Consider the following 14,730-nt stretch of genomic DNA (forward strand, 5'->3'; position numbering starts at 1 on the left):
CACCTTGTCCCTTCCATCATTTTCTGTTACTCCAACCATCTGCATGACCTACTGTGGGCTTCCTCTTAACCGACAGCTCCAAATTCAGTATTGTTTGTCCGGTATCTCCACCGTCTGTCTTCTGTACATGTCCAAGCCATCTCACCTTGAGCTGTCCTTCATATTTTTTCCAATCTGGTCAATCACTTGGCCTCCTGCCTTTCTGTAAGTGCCACTGTCTCAAAATCATACATCATAGCAGGTCTCCCTATCATCTTGTAAACATTCCCTTTAACATTTCACCTCTGACACTCACCCCACCCTCCCTACACTCTCTTCTTCATCTCTTTTGTTTCGCTTTTGCTTCAAAATGTTCATCTCATGTATTTATATTTACCCATCGTCAGTACCTCCTTGGAACTTCACTTTTCTGTCTGTATCCCTCTTATTCGCTCTAGAAGAATGCTCCGCCGAGTAGGTGGAAGAAATTAGCTTGTCCACCTGCTCCCTATGCTCGCTACAGATCACAAAGTCACGTGTAAACGTCATAGTCCACAGAGACTCCAATCTGACCTTGCAAACAAGAACGAGCTCACCACTGTCTCACTGCCCTCATACCTGTCCTGCACCACCCCTTACATACTTTGCCAGCACGTTTCTTCCTTTTCTTTCAGGCATTGTCTGTAGTAAACAATCTGGTTAAAAAGTCCAATGATCTTTCTTCTAGACATCTCCAACCCTCCACAGGTGTGTCATCTGGATCAGCTGCCTTTCCACTCTTCATCCTTTTCTTAGCTGTTATTCCTTCCTCGTTATTATGGGCAATCAACATGATTGGACAGTTTCTACAATTTTAATCCTGCCGACTATTTGGTGTGTTTGATATATTTCTTTGGTATATTTCTTCGTCTGCCTCCGCTCTTCCATCTGTTTCAGGTAACACCAACAAATTGAATCTGCGCAATTGGTTTCATTAGCTTCTTGGCTCATACCCTGTTATGAGTCAAAGATCTTCTGCTCAGCTGCACTGTTGATGGAAAAATCTCTATATTTATGAACCAGAAATGTAGCACAAGCATAATGAGTTCCTTGCTTAATGGGAATGTTACATAAATTGGCACACAGGTGGGCTTTTTTGTTTGTTTGTTTTTTGTATTCATACTTCCTTGTTAATGCACACATCCTGTTGGTGGTTAGGGTGGAAAATGTCAGCAGAATATTAGAGCTATGAAATTGAAAAGGCTATTATAGTTCACACTCTTTGCTTCCTCTAAGAGTGGTTATTTATTGATTTACTGTAGTGTAACATCTACAGAGTGAATTGTTTCAGGCAACCTCTGGCTCTGTATACACTGATGAGGAAGCCTGGAGCTTATCTTGTGACTGGTGCACAGTGGGGTCAGAGTGGTGTTCTGCTGGACCAACAGATTTTGTGAAGAAGGCCTTAAAACAGCTTTTCTCATTGTCTCTTCCCTGACTACAACCACGAAAGAACATATACAAGATGAGAGACTGCAAAAGACTTGATTCTATGTTGGGGTTATTTCATAGTATGATATTAATTTTTTACACAATAACATCACAATTGCTCATGCATAGGTTAGCACATTTTGATTGAAGAAAATATAGCCATTCCTACATGTGTAGAAATGCCATTAAAGTGATATAAGTTAGAGTTTGTTAAATATAATTTCAAAGTTACAGGCGTATAAAACTCCACGTGAAACTGTACTCTACTACAGGTATCATGTATGTGACTACACCTCCAGATATATATTACATATTGTCCAATCTACATACTTAAATGTTAGTCTGTATTTTTCACTTTAAACAGATTATTTTCATTTAATTTGTCTTTAATGATCATTTTAGTTTTTTTGCCATTATTTATGAATTATTCATTGATAAATTATCCTGCAAATAACAAACTCTTGATACGTCACTCACCAAGGACCACGTCAGCATTGTGAAATCTAAATACCCTGCAGGATTTTTAGGAGTACCTACCTTTACTAAGACATGTAGATCCAAGATCAAAATGTAGTTGTTTTTTTTTAAATCCCTTTATTAATTGTCTAGTTTAGTTCTGTTTTTATTGCTTAATTACACCAATCAGACTCTATTGTAGCACTTTAAGGTTTCAATCAGAGATGTTACATAAGCTGAGTGACCCTGTGACAACTGACTTTTTGCAGTGTACCCATTCATCTTGTGCATGTGTGTGCATGTGCATTCAAGTTCTGTGGATAAGGTTGATGGACTGAGTGAGAACTCACCCAACCGGTTACACGTAAGCAATCACTCAGCTTAATCTTATTTTTTTTCCCTTTCTGCGAAATGACTCTGGTTTGGTGCTACGCCCTTCCTGGACCACAAACTGACAAGTGTGAAGATCTTTTTTCTTCTTTGCATTTATGCCTATGATTTTCTACACCCAGTACTATGTGCTCTGCTCTTAAATAGGTTACAAGCTTGAAATCTTGGCCCAAGGGGAAAACATGTGACAGGGCAAAAATAGCTTTACTCTCTCCCCTTAGAAACCAACCAGAATGCAGAAATAGTAGTTTCTGTTAAGCAAGATATACTGTAACCGTGTCCTGTGTTCTAGTTTGTGATGCCCTCAGCATCCTTAGCAAATAATCTTATTGAAAATATTTTATTTTGTGGCAATATCACAGAAATATTTGAGTGAGGGACATGGTTCTTCTAATAAAAATTGATCTGTACATATATATATATATATATAGCTACTTGAGTGTCATTCAGTGACTGACATTTCCTCTTAGTGTTTGGTGTCTGCAGTCTCTACTCTTATACAAAATGATGATATACAGTAAGACAAAGATCTGTATGTTGGATATAGCACTGATGTTGACTGTCTTATTAAGAGGAATTCTCCGCTTGCTGGAGGCAGTAAAATAAGCTTAATCACAAGTGCCTGTATCATAGCGGTAAATAATGAACTGCAAAATCTTCAAAGGGTGCTTTTGTCGACTACATTATATGCACTCATTTGCCTCACAAAGACTGGAGAAGTAATGGTGAACTACAACTTCCATATTACTTTGCTTTGGTTGTCATGGTAACGTTTGACGTCAGCCCTCCTTTTCTCCGGCAGTGCCTTGGACTGATGTGATTGGAAGGAAACCCCGTGGACTGCATTCAGTCGGGCGGCTGAGAGAATCAGCTGTGGCTTGGTACACTGACATCTGCCAATACTCAGGTATGAAATGACTTGCAGCTTTTTAAAGTGCATTTTGAAACTCGTACGTATCATCTTAAGGTCTTCTGACTTTTCATTAATCAGACTAGCTATAGAGATTCATTGTCTCCAGTTGGTAGCAGGGTTGCGTCTAGCGGCGACGCTCATCAATCTAAAGAACAATGGCATGGCTAGCTTAGCTAACGTTACATTGTGGGATATGGCTAATGTCTGGTTTCAAAAGGAAATGGCAGACGGAGAAGGCGTGTCTGTCGAATAATTGAAGCTCTGAAATTTTGGCACTCGTTCAAACGGCACATTTTGTTTAAAACGAGGGTATTTAGCGATTTATTAATTAAGCGGTATGATGCTTGTCATCTTAAATTGAAAGTTTTTACAATTAGGTGCCTAGTGTTGAAAGGAAAAACGAGGTTATTTGAAATGTATTTTCTTGTGTGCCACCAGGCGAGCAGCTAGCTTAGTTCAACTGCGATACACACCTTTTTAAAGGCGTCGCGCCTACTCAGCTGTCTCCTGTTTTTCCTTGTATTCTTGTAGTTAACATTGTGTGTAGATATTTTATTTGAAATTGTGAGCATGACGGGCTACCTATGAAGTAGTCACGTTTATGCAAGACTTTTGCCTGGCGTTACTCTTTCAGGAAATAGACGGGGCCATACTTGAAACGAGTCACGCGGGCCTGAATGTAGCGGTTGTTTTTTCATTCACTGAATTGCGTTTCTACGGTGAGATTGTGTGTTTGAGTTTGCGAGAAGTGCTTTTGGGTCAGTATCGACTACAACAGTGACTTTAATGCCAGTATAATGTGTCCAAGCACGCTTTACTTTGCGCACTTTAGCTTCCGCTTTTTGGGCAAGCCACAGGTACAGGGAAGGGTGTGGTGTGTGTACCGGAGGAACAGAGAGGCGCATCAGAGGCGAGCCAGCAATACAGGATTGAGTTCTTATTTTTGTCCGTACGGTGTCCACTAAATTATCTCTTGGCATTATGTTATTCTTATCATCCCTTCTGCACATCTATTTGCTGATTAAAGTCGATGCATATTAACATGGTGCATTCTGCTCCTAGGCCAGGGGTACACTGACGGGCAAAGATCGACTTCCTTGTTCACACACTTGTGCTCTTACGGTTATAAGAAGTTGTTTACTTACGGATAACATGACGGTTATAATAACTTTTAAAAATTCCTATCTTATTTGGCCAAAGATTGGAACTGAAAAAAGAAATGAAGAAATTATTTTCTGTATGTTAGGATGGATCTGAACACACTACACTACATGTACTCTGGAATGGAAAAAAGGGATTGATTTTTGTGTAAACCCACTGGCTGTTTTTGATAGGTCAATCGGATGTAAGCTATTGACATAGTAATGACAATTCCTATGTGTTGATGTGTGCATAGTCTACATAGTGCTTTAGGCTGTAAACTCTAGCTGGTATTCCACAGTTCTTCTGTTACAAGCCTACAGGATCTCACATTGCCCTGTAACTTGCGGGGCTAATACTGTACAAGATGCTTAGGTGGCTACTTGTAGTGTTGCTGTGCAGGCTTTGTTGGCATATTATTTAAATAGATCTACAGCTTTGTTTACTGGTCTTCTCATTTAAGCACAGATATCCCTTAAACAGAAATATTTCAGTTTTTTTTCAGTCAGTCACACAGTCTTTCTTTATGACTATAAATAAATCCTTCAAATGACAGGAAAAACTTCCACGGTATGCATCATTGTTGTTCCTTGTAAAAGTACTGAAAGACGGGGGGAAACTCAATTAAACGTGTTAGATGCTGTGTATAGTTTTTTTAGGACCCACATTCATTGATGCATTTCCACTTTGACGCATTAAATGACCCTGAAATGAAAAATTGTATCTGCTGGTGGAACAGAAGAGTTATCATACTACTTTTTAACTTAACTGATTTCAACCTTTTCTATGTTCCCCATTCTCCAGTGAACAGTCATGTCTGAGGCACCTCAGAAGGAACTGGTGCAAAAGGCCAAGCTGGCCGAGCAGGCTGAGCGTTATGATGACATGGCTGCTCTGATGAAGTCTGTGACAGAGGAAGGCCTGGAGCTGTCGAACGAGGAGCGCAACCTGTTGTCAGTGGCATACAAGAATGTGGTGGGTGCCCGTCGGTCCTCGTGGCGCGTGGTCTCCAGCATTGAGCAGAAGACCGAGGGCTCTGAAAAGAAGGTAGCCTTAGCCAAGGAATACCGGGAGAAGATTGAGACAGAGCTGAAAGAAATCTGCCATGATGTCCTGGTGAGATTCATTTATTATTAATTCATTATTTTTTCTTTTAGATTTGGGGGGGGGGGTGTTAAGAGACATGGCTGAGATGGTTTGGACATTTGCAGCGGAGGGATGGTGGATGGTGTGGTACTAGGAAATGGGCTATTGAAGCTGAAGCTAGTAGTGATGAGCCTCACAACAGACTAATGGATGGAGGAGATGCAGAGGGTCAAGAGAACCTTTGAAATGATAAACTCAAAGTCATGAAAATTTGTTACACATATACTTTTAATATGTTGCTGAAATATAAATATAATATAAATAATTCAGTCTAACAGTACACCATCCTTGCTGTGACCTCAATGCTAGAACATAATTGAGTTATTGTTAAAGATCATCTCGGCAATAGTGGTTTGCATTTGACCTTACTGATGTATGTAATGAGTCTATCAGCATCTTCTCATTTGAATATCCTAACATACTTTACTTGTCCTCTTGGCAAAGTCAGCTTTGCTGTATTTTTACTTTTGTACCATTGTGGAAAGGGTGTTTATCTTGATGCCCAAAAATATGATTACAGAAGTATTCTGTAAATATTGCAAAGATTGTAATGGAAAGAGCGCGTATCTTTAAGACTAGTACTTATACAGCACACTTCTCTCCATTTTTATTAATTGATTAATGAAAGCACTTTCTACTACAAACTTCACCAAATTATTTACACACATACAAGTACATTTTTATACACTAAAGCGCCTTCTAGCATTAACACTCCAATGGATGCATCAGGGAAAACTTGGGGTTCAGGGTCTTACCCAAGGATACTTTGATATGCAGAACAGAGGAGCCAGTGATCAAACCACTGATCATTTCAATTGGTGGAAGACCCACTCTACCTCCTGAGCCACAGTCACATCTGGGCCCTTTCTCAAGTATGCGAGAACGCACGGGAGTACGGACTCGCCGAGAACGCGAGCACGGACTCACGATTTGTACAATTGGAACACCAGCGTACTTGATGATGTCACAGGTCCGGAGTTTTTACTGCCGTCCCCTCTTAATTTAACTGTGAGTAATATGTTATGAAGCTTAACTTTAATCACAGCCAAACTGGTTTACTCAGGAGCAAATAAAACACTGAAATAAACCAAACATTAACATTTAGAAGTGATCTAAGTGACTTATATATCATGTTTAACCTCAGTAGTGAAATCTCTATTAATAAAAATAGTGTACATGTACATACGTGTACATACCTTAATAAAAACAAGCAGGTGAGATGTTAGAACGCTTTTATTTTTATTTTAGTGGACACTCAATACAATAGACAGCTACTGGGGTTTGGGGTTTGTTTAACCTGAGTAGCGAAAAGACCGCGGGGGGGTTGAAAACGATGTGCCGGGAGTCCGCTGTTCTCGCCGGCTGTAATAATCCTCGACCTCGCTGTCTGCTATGGAGCTGGCGGGTTACAGACTTAGTACTTGGTCTCCGACTGATGACGTATCACAAGTACACGAGAACGCAAGTACGCACAAGTACGCATATTGAGAAAGGCCCTTTATCTTTAGTTACCAGGGACAACTTGAGTCTCTACTTTGGACTATCCAGTTGAAGTAAACTCGAGATTCCAAGTTTAGCATGCTGGGAATTAGGGATGTTCCTGGCGACTAATTTCTTTGTTAACTAAATGAGGCAAAAAAAAAAAAAATCAAATAACTGGCTATTTAAAAACAAAAACACTCAGATATCAGGTTAAATTTAAGAACCGTTCAACTACAAAAAAAACTCCAAGCAAAGGCTTTTTTAAAACGTTAGTCACATTCTTCAGTAATGAGTCATGCTGCCCAACTGTGAGGCACCTTGCATCATTCACTCATGTACCCTGGGGGCTCCTTCGGGTAGGACAGCCCCTGTCCACCTCAGCTAGCTCCTTTCGATGTGGAGGAGGAATGGCTCTCTTCTGAGCCCCTCCCGAGTGACTGAACTCCTCATCCTATAAAAAAGGGAAAGCACATCCACCTCTCAAAGAAAGCTCAGTTATGCTGCTTGTCTCTCTGATCTATTTTTTTTGTCTTTAAAAGAACTAACAGTAATGGTGTTAACAAAAAAATCAGGCCAAGATTAATGTTTTTTTGGCGTTTCTTACCAACTACGCTTGATCTGGTGACAGATGTCTGCATAACATTAGGACACGCTATTTACCAGCAGTGGTTAGAAAGTAAAATGTAAGACAATTAGATTAAACAACTATTACATCTGGTACCAGCTAGTGACAATAGTAACTAGAAAGTGCATTTTCTGAAGAAACTGCAGTGTGAATGCTGAAATCTGAATGTATGCACTGAAATGAATTAATTGCTAAATGTTAAGTTAAAAATGTTGAATGAGCTGGAAAATACAGAATTTTTAACCTGAAAACAAAAGTGCAAAACTTTCGAAAGCTGATGTTCAGACAGAAGAAGTTGGAAAATAGCTGAACATGTTTAAAATGTCAATTAGAAAAAGATGAGTAATAAAAAAATAAAATTTAGAGTCCGAAAACATCTGAATGAATATTAAAAGTTCATATTCTTTGAATCACTGAATGACTAAAATGTGATCCCTCCACTTGGATCCACACAGTTTAAAAAGTTTACAACTCTGAGCTTTGAAAGACACGCTGTTGGAAAGAGAACAACAATGGCTACATTTTGAGGGTAAAATGATGGCTGTAGAGCAAACACTGTGGACACAGCAGCAGTTGAAAGAGAAGCATTTAAGATGAATCTTGGCAGAGTGAGAGACAGAGCTCTTTAAGCAGGCAGGTGTGAGCCTGGTTGCTATAGTGACTGCACCCAATGGCACCATACACACGCAGACAGACATGCGCCTCACTTCTGCTGCTTAAAATAAACAGAAAAGTCAGCCCGAAACAAATCCTTCCCAAATGAAAAGTACAAGTCGTATTGACAAAATTCTTTCACCGTGAGCGCCAGCAATGTCCAGTTTACCAAATTCTCCGTTTTCATGCCTGTGGAGTTTATTATATGGACGTGGTGACAGTGTAAAGACAGCCTGTACTTCTGATTTTCAAACAAACTTTCTGAGCCATTTTAACATTAGAGTCTATGGAAGAGTTGGAGGGAGGAGGCTGTGCATTGGTGACATTTATGAAAGAACCATAACACCTATTACAATAATAAACACATTGGATGAAAGAGGGCAGCGATGGCTACGTTTTGAGTGTAAAATCATATCTGTAGAGTAAACGCTGTGGACACAGCAGCAGTTTTAAGAAAAGATTATAAGATAAATTTCCCCCCTCCTCCCACTCTACCAGGAGTCTAAAAAACATACGGAATAGATAATAAAATTTTAAAATAATAATAAAGATTAGAAGAACAATACTGTGAATGCTTTTCAAGCATTCACGCTAATGATTAGTTGACTAATCGTGGATGTCCCTACTGGGAATATAAATGCACACATGGTTATCTGTTTGGAGGGTTACAAAGCCCTCATCTTTCTTTTGGCTTGATCAGCTCGCTGCATCTACATTCTGTTACCAGGTGTTACCAAGTGTTTGTATTTTTGAAAAAATATGCATTTGTTAACTCCACTAATAGTTTACTTTTTCTACTGATCTTAGCCACTTGTTTTTGTGTTAACTATTTTTATAATTTTTGCAAACATATTAAGTACTCTATCCATCTGTCGGAGCTCTGCTTCTGTTCATCTCTTTCCCTGCGCATTATCTGCCCGGTGACTCATTGAGCCCTAATCCTATAATGACAGAGGCTGAGCTACCAATGTTCTGGCTCACTGCTCTCCACTTCCGCCAAAAAGCCTTATGGGGACTGAAAGAGAGAGCCAAATGGGCACATAAGGGGTGTGGGACAAGTGCACCAGCAGTGCATACTTTAAGTGGACTAGTTTGTGTGAGCTTTCATCTGGCCCAGTCTAAAGACATGTTTATTCCTGTTCTTAGTAGCAGGACAGAAAAGCTGTTGTCACAGAAAGTGCAAACATTACTGGGGATGCAAAATATTTCACTTAAATTTCTTCTTTTAAGGTTGGTTTTAAGCAATGTGATGTTAGTACTTGTTACATAATATAATTGTAGCAGTGAGTGCTCCTGCCTCACGGTGCCTGCACAAACACGTGTGCACACACCCTGATGCTCACTCTCACTGGCATGAATAAGATGAGGAACCACGTGTTAACTGGAAGGAATCTCCATGCAGACATAGTTTGTGCATTACTGTCATGTTTAGAAATATTAAGTTATTCCATATTTTAGTAATAACTCTGTTCTTAACTTGGGGATAGAACTTAAGATAAAAATGTAATGAAAGCAGAGTTGCTGCTACGTTGTTGTTGTTGTTGGGTTTTTTTTTTTTTATATTTACTCCCCATCATGCCATGGTTGTAGTTTTGATTTTAGCCTTACCAGTGGCCCAGACCTACATTGACATCCCAGAGGGCTTCTCTGTTCAGTCACATCAGTGTAACAGCACTCAGGAAATGCTTTTAGACCATTTTTGTAATGTATTTCCATCTTGCAACATTTATCTTTCCCAAGGAACAAAGCTCAGCTCATCATGTTTTTGGAGGTCATATTTAAGACCTGTGAAAACATACAAATCAAGATGCTGTTATTTTAATGGAGGTTTAACATTTGGTCACATTTGGTGTAATCTCTTTATTGCACAGCTCTTGTGAGAAGTGCAAATGGCCAGATGGAAACTACATTAAAATTAAAATGAAAGTATTCATTCATCGTTGTATACAGGTGCTTTGAGTACTCCGGGAGAGTAGAAAAGCGCTATATAAGAATCAGTCCATTTACCATTTACCGTTAATGTTTGATATCGTTTCATTGCTCTTTAATATAGCACATTACCAAGGCACACTCCCACTAAAGAAAGGTATTCTGTTCCCTGCCTGCTAGTATTCATGTTACCCTCAGAACTAGGGTACCAAGTGGTGCATCCTTGTGTGGTGAAGAGCCGAGCTGGGTTCTGAGTGACCTACTTCTAAGCAAAAGCTCATCAGGAGTTCAGCAGCCTGGCTTTCTCCTCCTCCTTCACCCCTGTTGCTTTTCATCCACGCCCTCTTTTTTCCTCTGCCACAAATTTCCCATCTCAACCATCTTTACTCCACACTTGTCCATTCAGCCCGTCCGCGTTTTTGTTTTTAATTGGACTAGGCGGAAATACCTTTAGCTTCTCCTGTAGGCTCAGGAAACAAGTGATGAGTAGAAATTGAATATTAACAGCACGTGATGTAAGAATACCGTTTTTTTGTCAATGCATTATGCATACATTTACAATAAAGGTCACAGATGACTGCTGCTGTTTTGGCTTCCATGTTGTAAAACGTGCTTACATATAGGGCTGTGCAATATGACCAAAATCTCATATCCCGATATAAGACATCTATCGTCCCGACAACGATATAAATGACAAATTTAACATTTTCTGTAAATTCTGTGAATCTCGGGCAGCTCGACTTGCGTGAAGTGTTTTCAGCTGGGCGTCGTGTACCTGGAGTCAAGTGTTTCAACCGATGCGTGAAACGATACATTTTTAGACATGAGTTGTAATGGCCGCCATTTTCTTTGAGTATTTATTACACGACGTGCTGCGGGGAAAAGCCTGTTCTAACATTTGAGTCTAAGGTTTATTTTTTAGCACCTGGCGGCTCTTTTTTTGCTTCTCATCTGTAAACACTGCATACTGTTTCACGTGATTCAATTTATTTTGAAAAGTCTCAACAGGATCTTGAGCTTTATTGTGAAAGGTTTATGTGGAAAATAAACAAGCGGACGGCGGAGCCACGTGATGGTTTTACCGTCGTTGTTGCTAACGACAACGTATAAAAACAGTTGCTTGTCCGTCCGTATTGTGGTTATATTAAACATAAGAGAAAGAACTTTAAGAAATTAATATAGCCACTACAGTGACCATCAAAACGATGAAAAAATATTGCCGTAAACATTTTATTTTGCGATACCACGAAACAAACGATAGCGGAAAATGAAACAATAGACGTTTTATATCGTCGTCCGATATATATCGTTATATCGAACAGCCCTACTTACATATATTAGAGAACATGTTTTATATGCACTTTGAATCACCTTGTTGTTGAATTGTGCTATATAAATAAACTTGCCTTGCCTATTATATTAAATATCTTAGTCCATTGTTTTCTAAAACTTTGCTGTCTGTTTTTGTTTTCAAACAGGGTCTCTTGGACAAGTATCTTATTCCAAACGCTACAGCAGCAGAGAGTAAAGTCTTTTACTTGAAAATGAAAGGCGATTACTATCGCTACCTAGCGGAGGTGGCTACAGGAGACAACAAGAAAGGTAAGCTCCATTTCAGTATGGTGATGGTTTAGATCTTTGGCTGACTGAGATAAACTGTAATATACATATTAGATAAGATATCAGTTAACTTATGAAAGTATCTGAGTGTACTGAATGACTGTGCTCTTTTCTTTATACTATTCTTTTGTAATTATATTTAAACCTTTTTCTCTTAACACCACAGGGACTGCACTTTATTTTGTTGACTTGTTACAATGACAATAGAGATTCTAATTCTGAAGTGTCAAAATGTCCTCCTTGAGTAGGAGGTAGGATGAATGTACTAAGGGCTAAAAGATCTTTGGTAGTTGCTGTCAGTTTTTAGAAAACTTTGAAAAAGATTACATTGAAGCATAGGTTATTTTTATTTTTTATTTTTTTACATACGATACCTTTTATTTGGTCTACAGTGACCAGCTTGGATTACTTGAATATTTTTCTTGGGATCAAATCATTATGGTCCTTTCAGGGATTTCCTACTTTTTTTTCTTTTCTTTTTTTTGACCCAGATGCCCCCTAGGGGTTGGGGGAAAGAAAGCATGCCAGTGTCTACAAATGAGACCGATGCATTCCCTCTTTGATGGTCTCTTTAAAGTTACTAAACTCTACTAATACTGGGAACATAGCTGAAAATTGTATTTTATACTTTTATACAGTCTAGTTTTATATTAAGTTCTGTTCTTTTTAAAATGCATAATGGAAGTCTGTACAGGTCCCCATGGGTTAAACCAGTCAGATGTGTGTGTGAACAGGACAACTGTGGTAAATAGTTTGAAAACGCCTCCTCCTTTCTGGCCTCCACCCAGCAGGAACTGTAAAGGCCTTAATGCCACAGAAGGGTGTTGCCTGTCTGTTGTAGGGGTGGGCAATTTAACCTCAAACTTGTATCATGATATTAAAATAATAATAATTAAAAAAATTGTAACATGGGGGGGGGGGGGGGGAGACTAAATGTTTTATTACTGCTTGCATATCGACTAACAAAAAAGAAAATGCTATCTGACGCTCAGTTTTAAATTTTCCACGTTTGTAAGTATCACAGCTCCACTGCCCTTTCCTTTCTCTTTCAGGCATCATTTCAAATTCACAGGAAGCCTACCAAGCCGCCTTTGATATCAGCAAAAGTGAAATGCAGCCCACACACCCAATCCGTCTTGGTCTCGCCCTTAACTTCTCCGTTTTCTACTATGAGATCCTCAACATACCTGAAGAAGCCTGCAAGCTCGCCAAGCAGGTAAACTCATTACTCCACATAGCTTCTGTTTACATTTCTGGAGATTTTAAAGTGCTAACTGTAATGTTATTTCTCTGCTATCAATCTTTGAGGACTCAAGTGTAAATTTGCTGTTAAATACAAATGACAGCTAAAACCTGTGTACACAAACACAACAGCTTGTTTTAGGCTATCAAAATCTCACCGAACTGTGTTTTTGAACCCTGTAGGCCTTTGACGACGCCATTGCAGAGCTTGACACCCTGAGTGAAGACTCATACAAAGACAGCACACTAATCATGCAGCTATTGAGAGATAACTTGACGGTAAGTTACATTTCTTAAATCTTACTACTGAAATGACAATTTTCTTCACAAAATGATTTACCTGACTCAGACTAAAACTTTGTGGTCAGCTCTGGTAGTCACAAATAAGTTATTTAACATAGGTCTGTATTTTAACATTCCTTTAAGATTAGATGTTAATGATTTTTGCTGTCCTTGCATGTTTGCCTCTCCTCTGCCGGGTCATTAATTCCTTTCTTCCCACTTACTGCTCCTTCTCTTTCCACAGCTGTGGACCTCGGACAACCAGGTTGAAGGCGAGGATTCAGAGCCAAGAGATTGAGCCAGACCCCCGTAGTCATCCCTGTTGTCCTGCCATTGTCCTGGCTCATCTTCATCATGATCATCAACACTGAGACCACCTCATTTTGATCATTGTCATCCAACTCTTTCCATCTTTTTTTCTATCTAAGGTCTCTCAGTACTCATCTCATTCCCATCGGTTTACTATTCCTTCTTTTTGTAGTAACTGTGGGGAAAGGGGATGGGCAGGGGAGGGGAATTCAAGTGGTGTGGTGGGAGGTTATAAGTGTTTGGGTTTAGATGTTTTTGGGTGTTGCATTATTAAGGTGCTGGGTGAAAGGGCAGTTTCTTAAACTCATGAAACATGCAGCAGGTTAAGTTTGTAGAAGTAAGAAAATATTTAAGCTGTATGTGCTGTACTACTCATTAATGGTGCTGTTTTTGACCATCCTTTGATGACACATTTGTGCTTGACAAAAACAGGAGCTGCCTCCTTATATTTGAGGTGACAACAACTGAGTTTGTACATGGCAAGGGGAATAACAGCAGAGGTAAAGACAGTGAAGATGTGATTGGGAGAAGGAAGCCAAGATTTAGTTGGAAGACAAGGTTACATTCTACATACTGTTGCTCAACTTTCTACTCTTACTATCTTTTTTGTTTGTTTTTAGTAGACTGCTCTTGTATTTTTATGCATCAGTTATGAGGTATAGAAAACTTTGAAGAACAAAAGAGCACGAGCACACAAGCTTGTATTGTTGCTGTTTTGTATTGGCACAGCAGTTTAAAAAAAAAAAAAGAAAAAAAGAAAAGAAAAAAGATCCATCTGCGTATCTAATTAATGCTTTTTCAAATTAAGACATTTTGTTTTGTTTTTTCCTTTTTCTCAGTACTTGCCTGAGCTGCATGGTGGTAAGAAGTAGTTTTTGGAGGAGTAAAGGTTGTTGTTGGGCTGGTTAGCTTTGTCTGTCTTTGGAATTTTCTTACAGGACACCCAAGCATAACTGTAATTTTTGGGGGAAATGTGTAATTTCATGTAAGTGGAATAAAAAAAATAATTTAAGTTTAATGTGTCCATTTCAATTGCTACATTGGTGGTCTTGTAGTGCTGTAACATTTCTAGACTGTGGTTTTAGAGTGTGGG

The 14,730-nt window shown here is 39.2% G+C and overlaps 1 protein-coding gene across 1 annotated transcript; it reads left to right on the plus strand.

Annotated features, from left to right (window-relative positions):
* The first annotated feature begins 3,079 nt into the window (after nucleotides 1–3,079).
* On the plus strand, nucleotides 3,080–14,649 carry LOC146377151 (14-3-3 protein zeta/delta-like). The gene is made up of 6 exons (XM_084943511.1): nucleotides 3,080–3,202; nucleotides 5,153–5,464; nucleotides 11,663–11,786; nucleotides 12,857–13,020; nucleotides 13,230–13,325; nucleotides 13,573–14,649. Exons 2-6 carry the CDS (start codon nucleotides 5,162–5,164, stop codon nucleotides 13,624–13,626), a joined length of 741 nt encoding a protein of 246 aa, XP_084799637.1. The 5' UTR covers nucleotides 3,080–3,202; nucleotides 5,153–5,161; the 3' UTR covers nucleotides 13,627–14,649.
* Nucleotides 14,650–14,730: the final 81 nt, after the last annotated feature.

Source organism: Perissodus microlepis, chromosome 11, assembly GCF_051167445.1.
Source record: "Perissodus microlepis isolate ML-2025 ecotype Zambia chromosome 11, ASM5116744v1, whole genome shotgun sequence".
Taxonomy (NCBI): Eukaryota; Metazoa; Chordata; class Actinopteri; order Cichliformes; family Cichlidae; genus Perissodus; species Perissodus microlepis.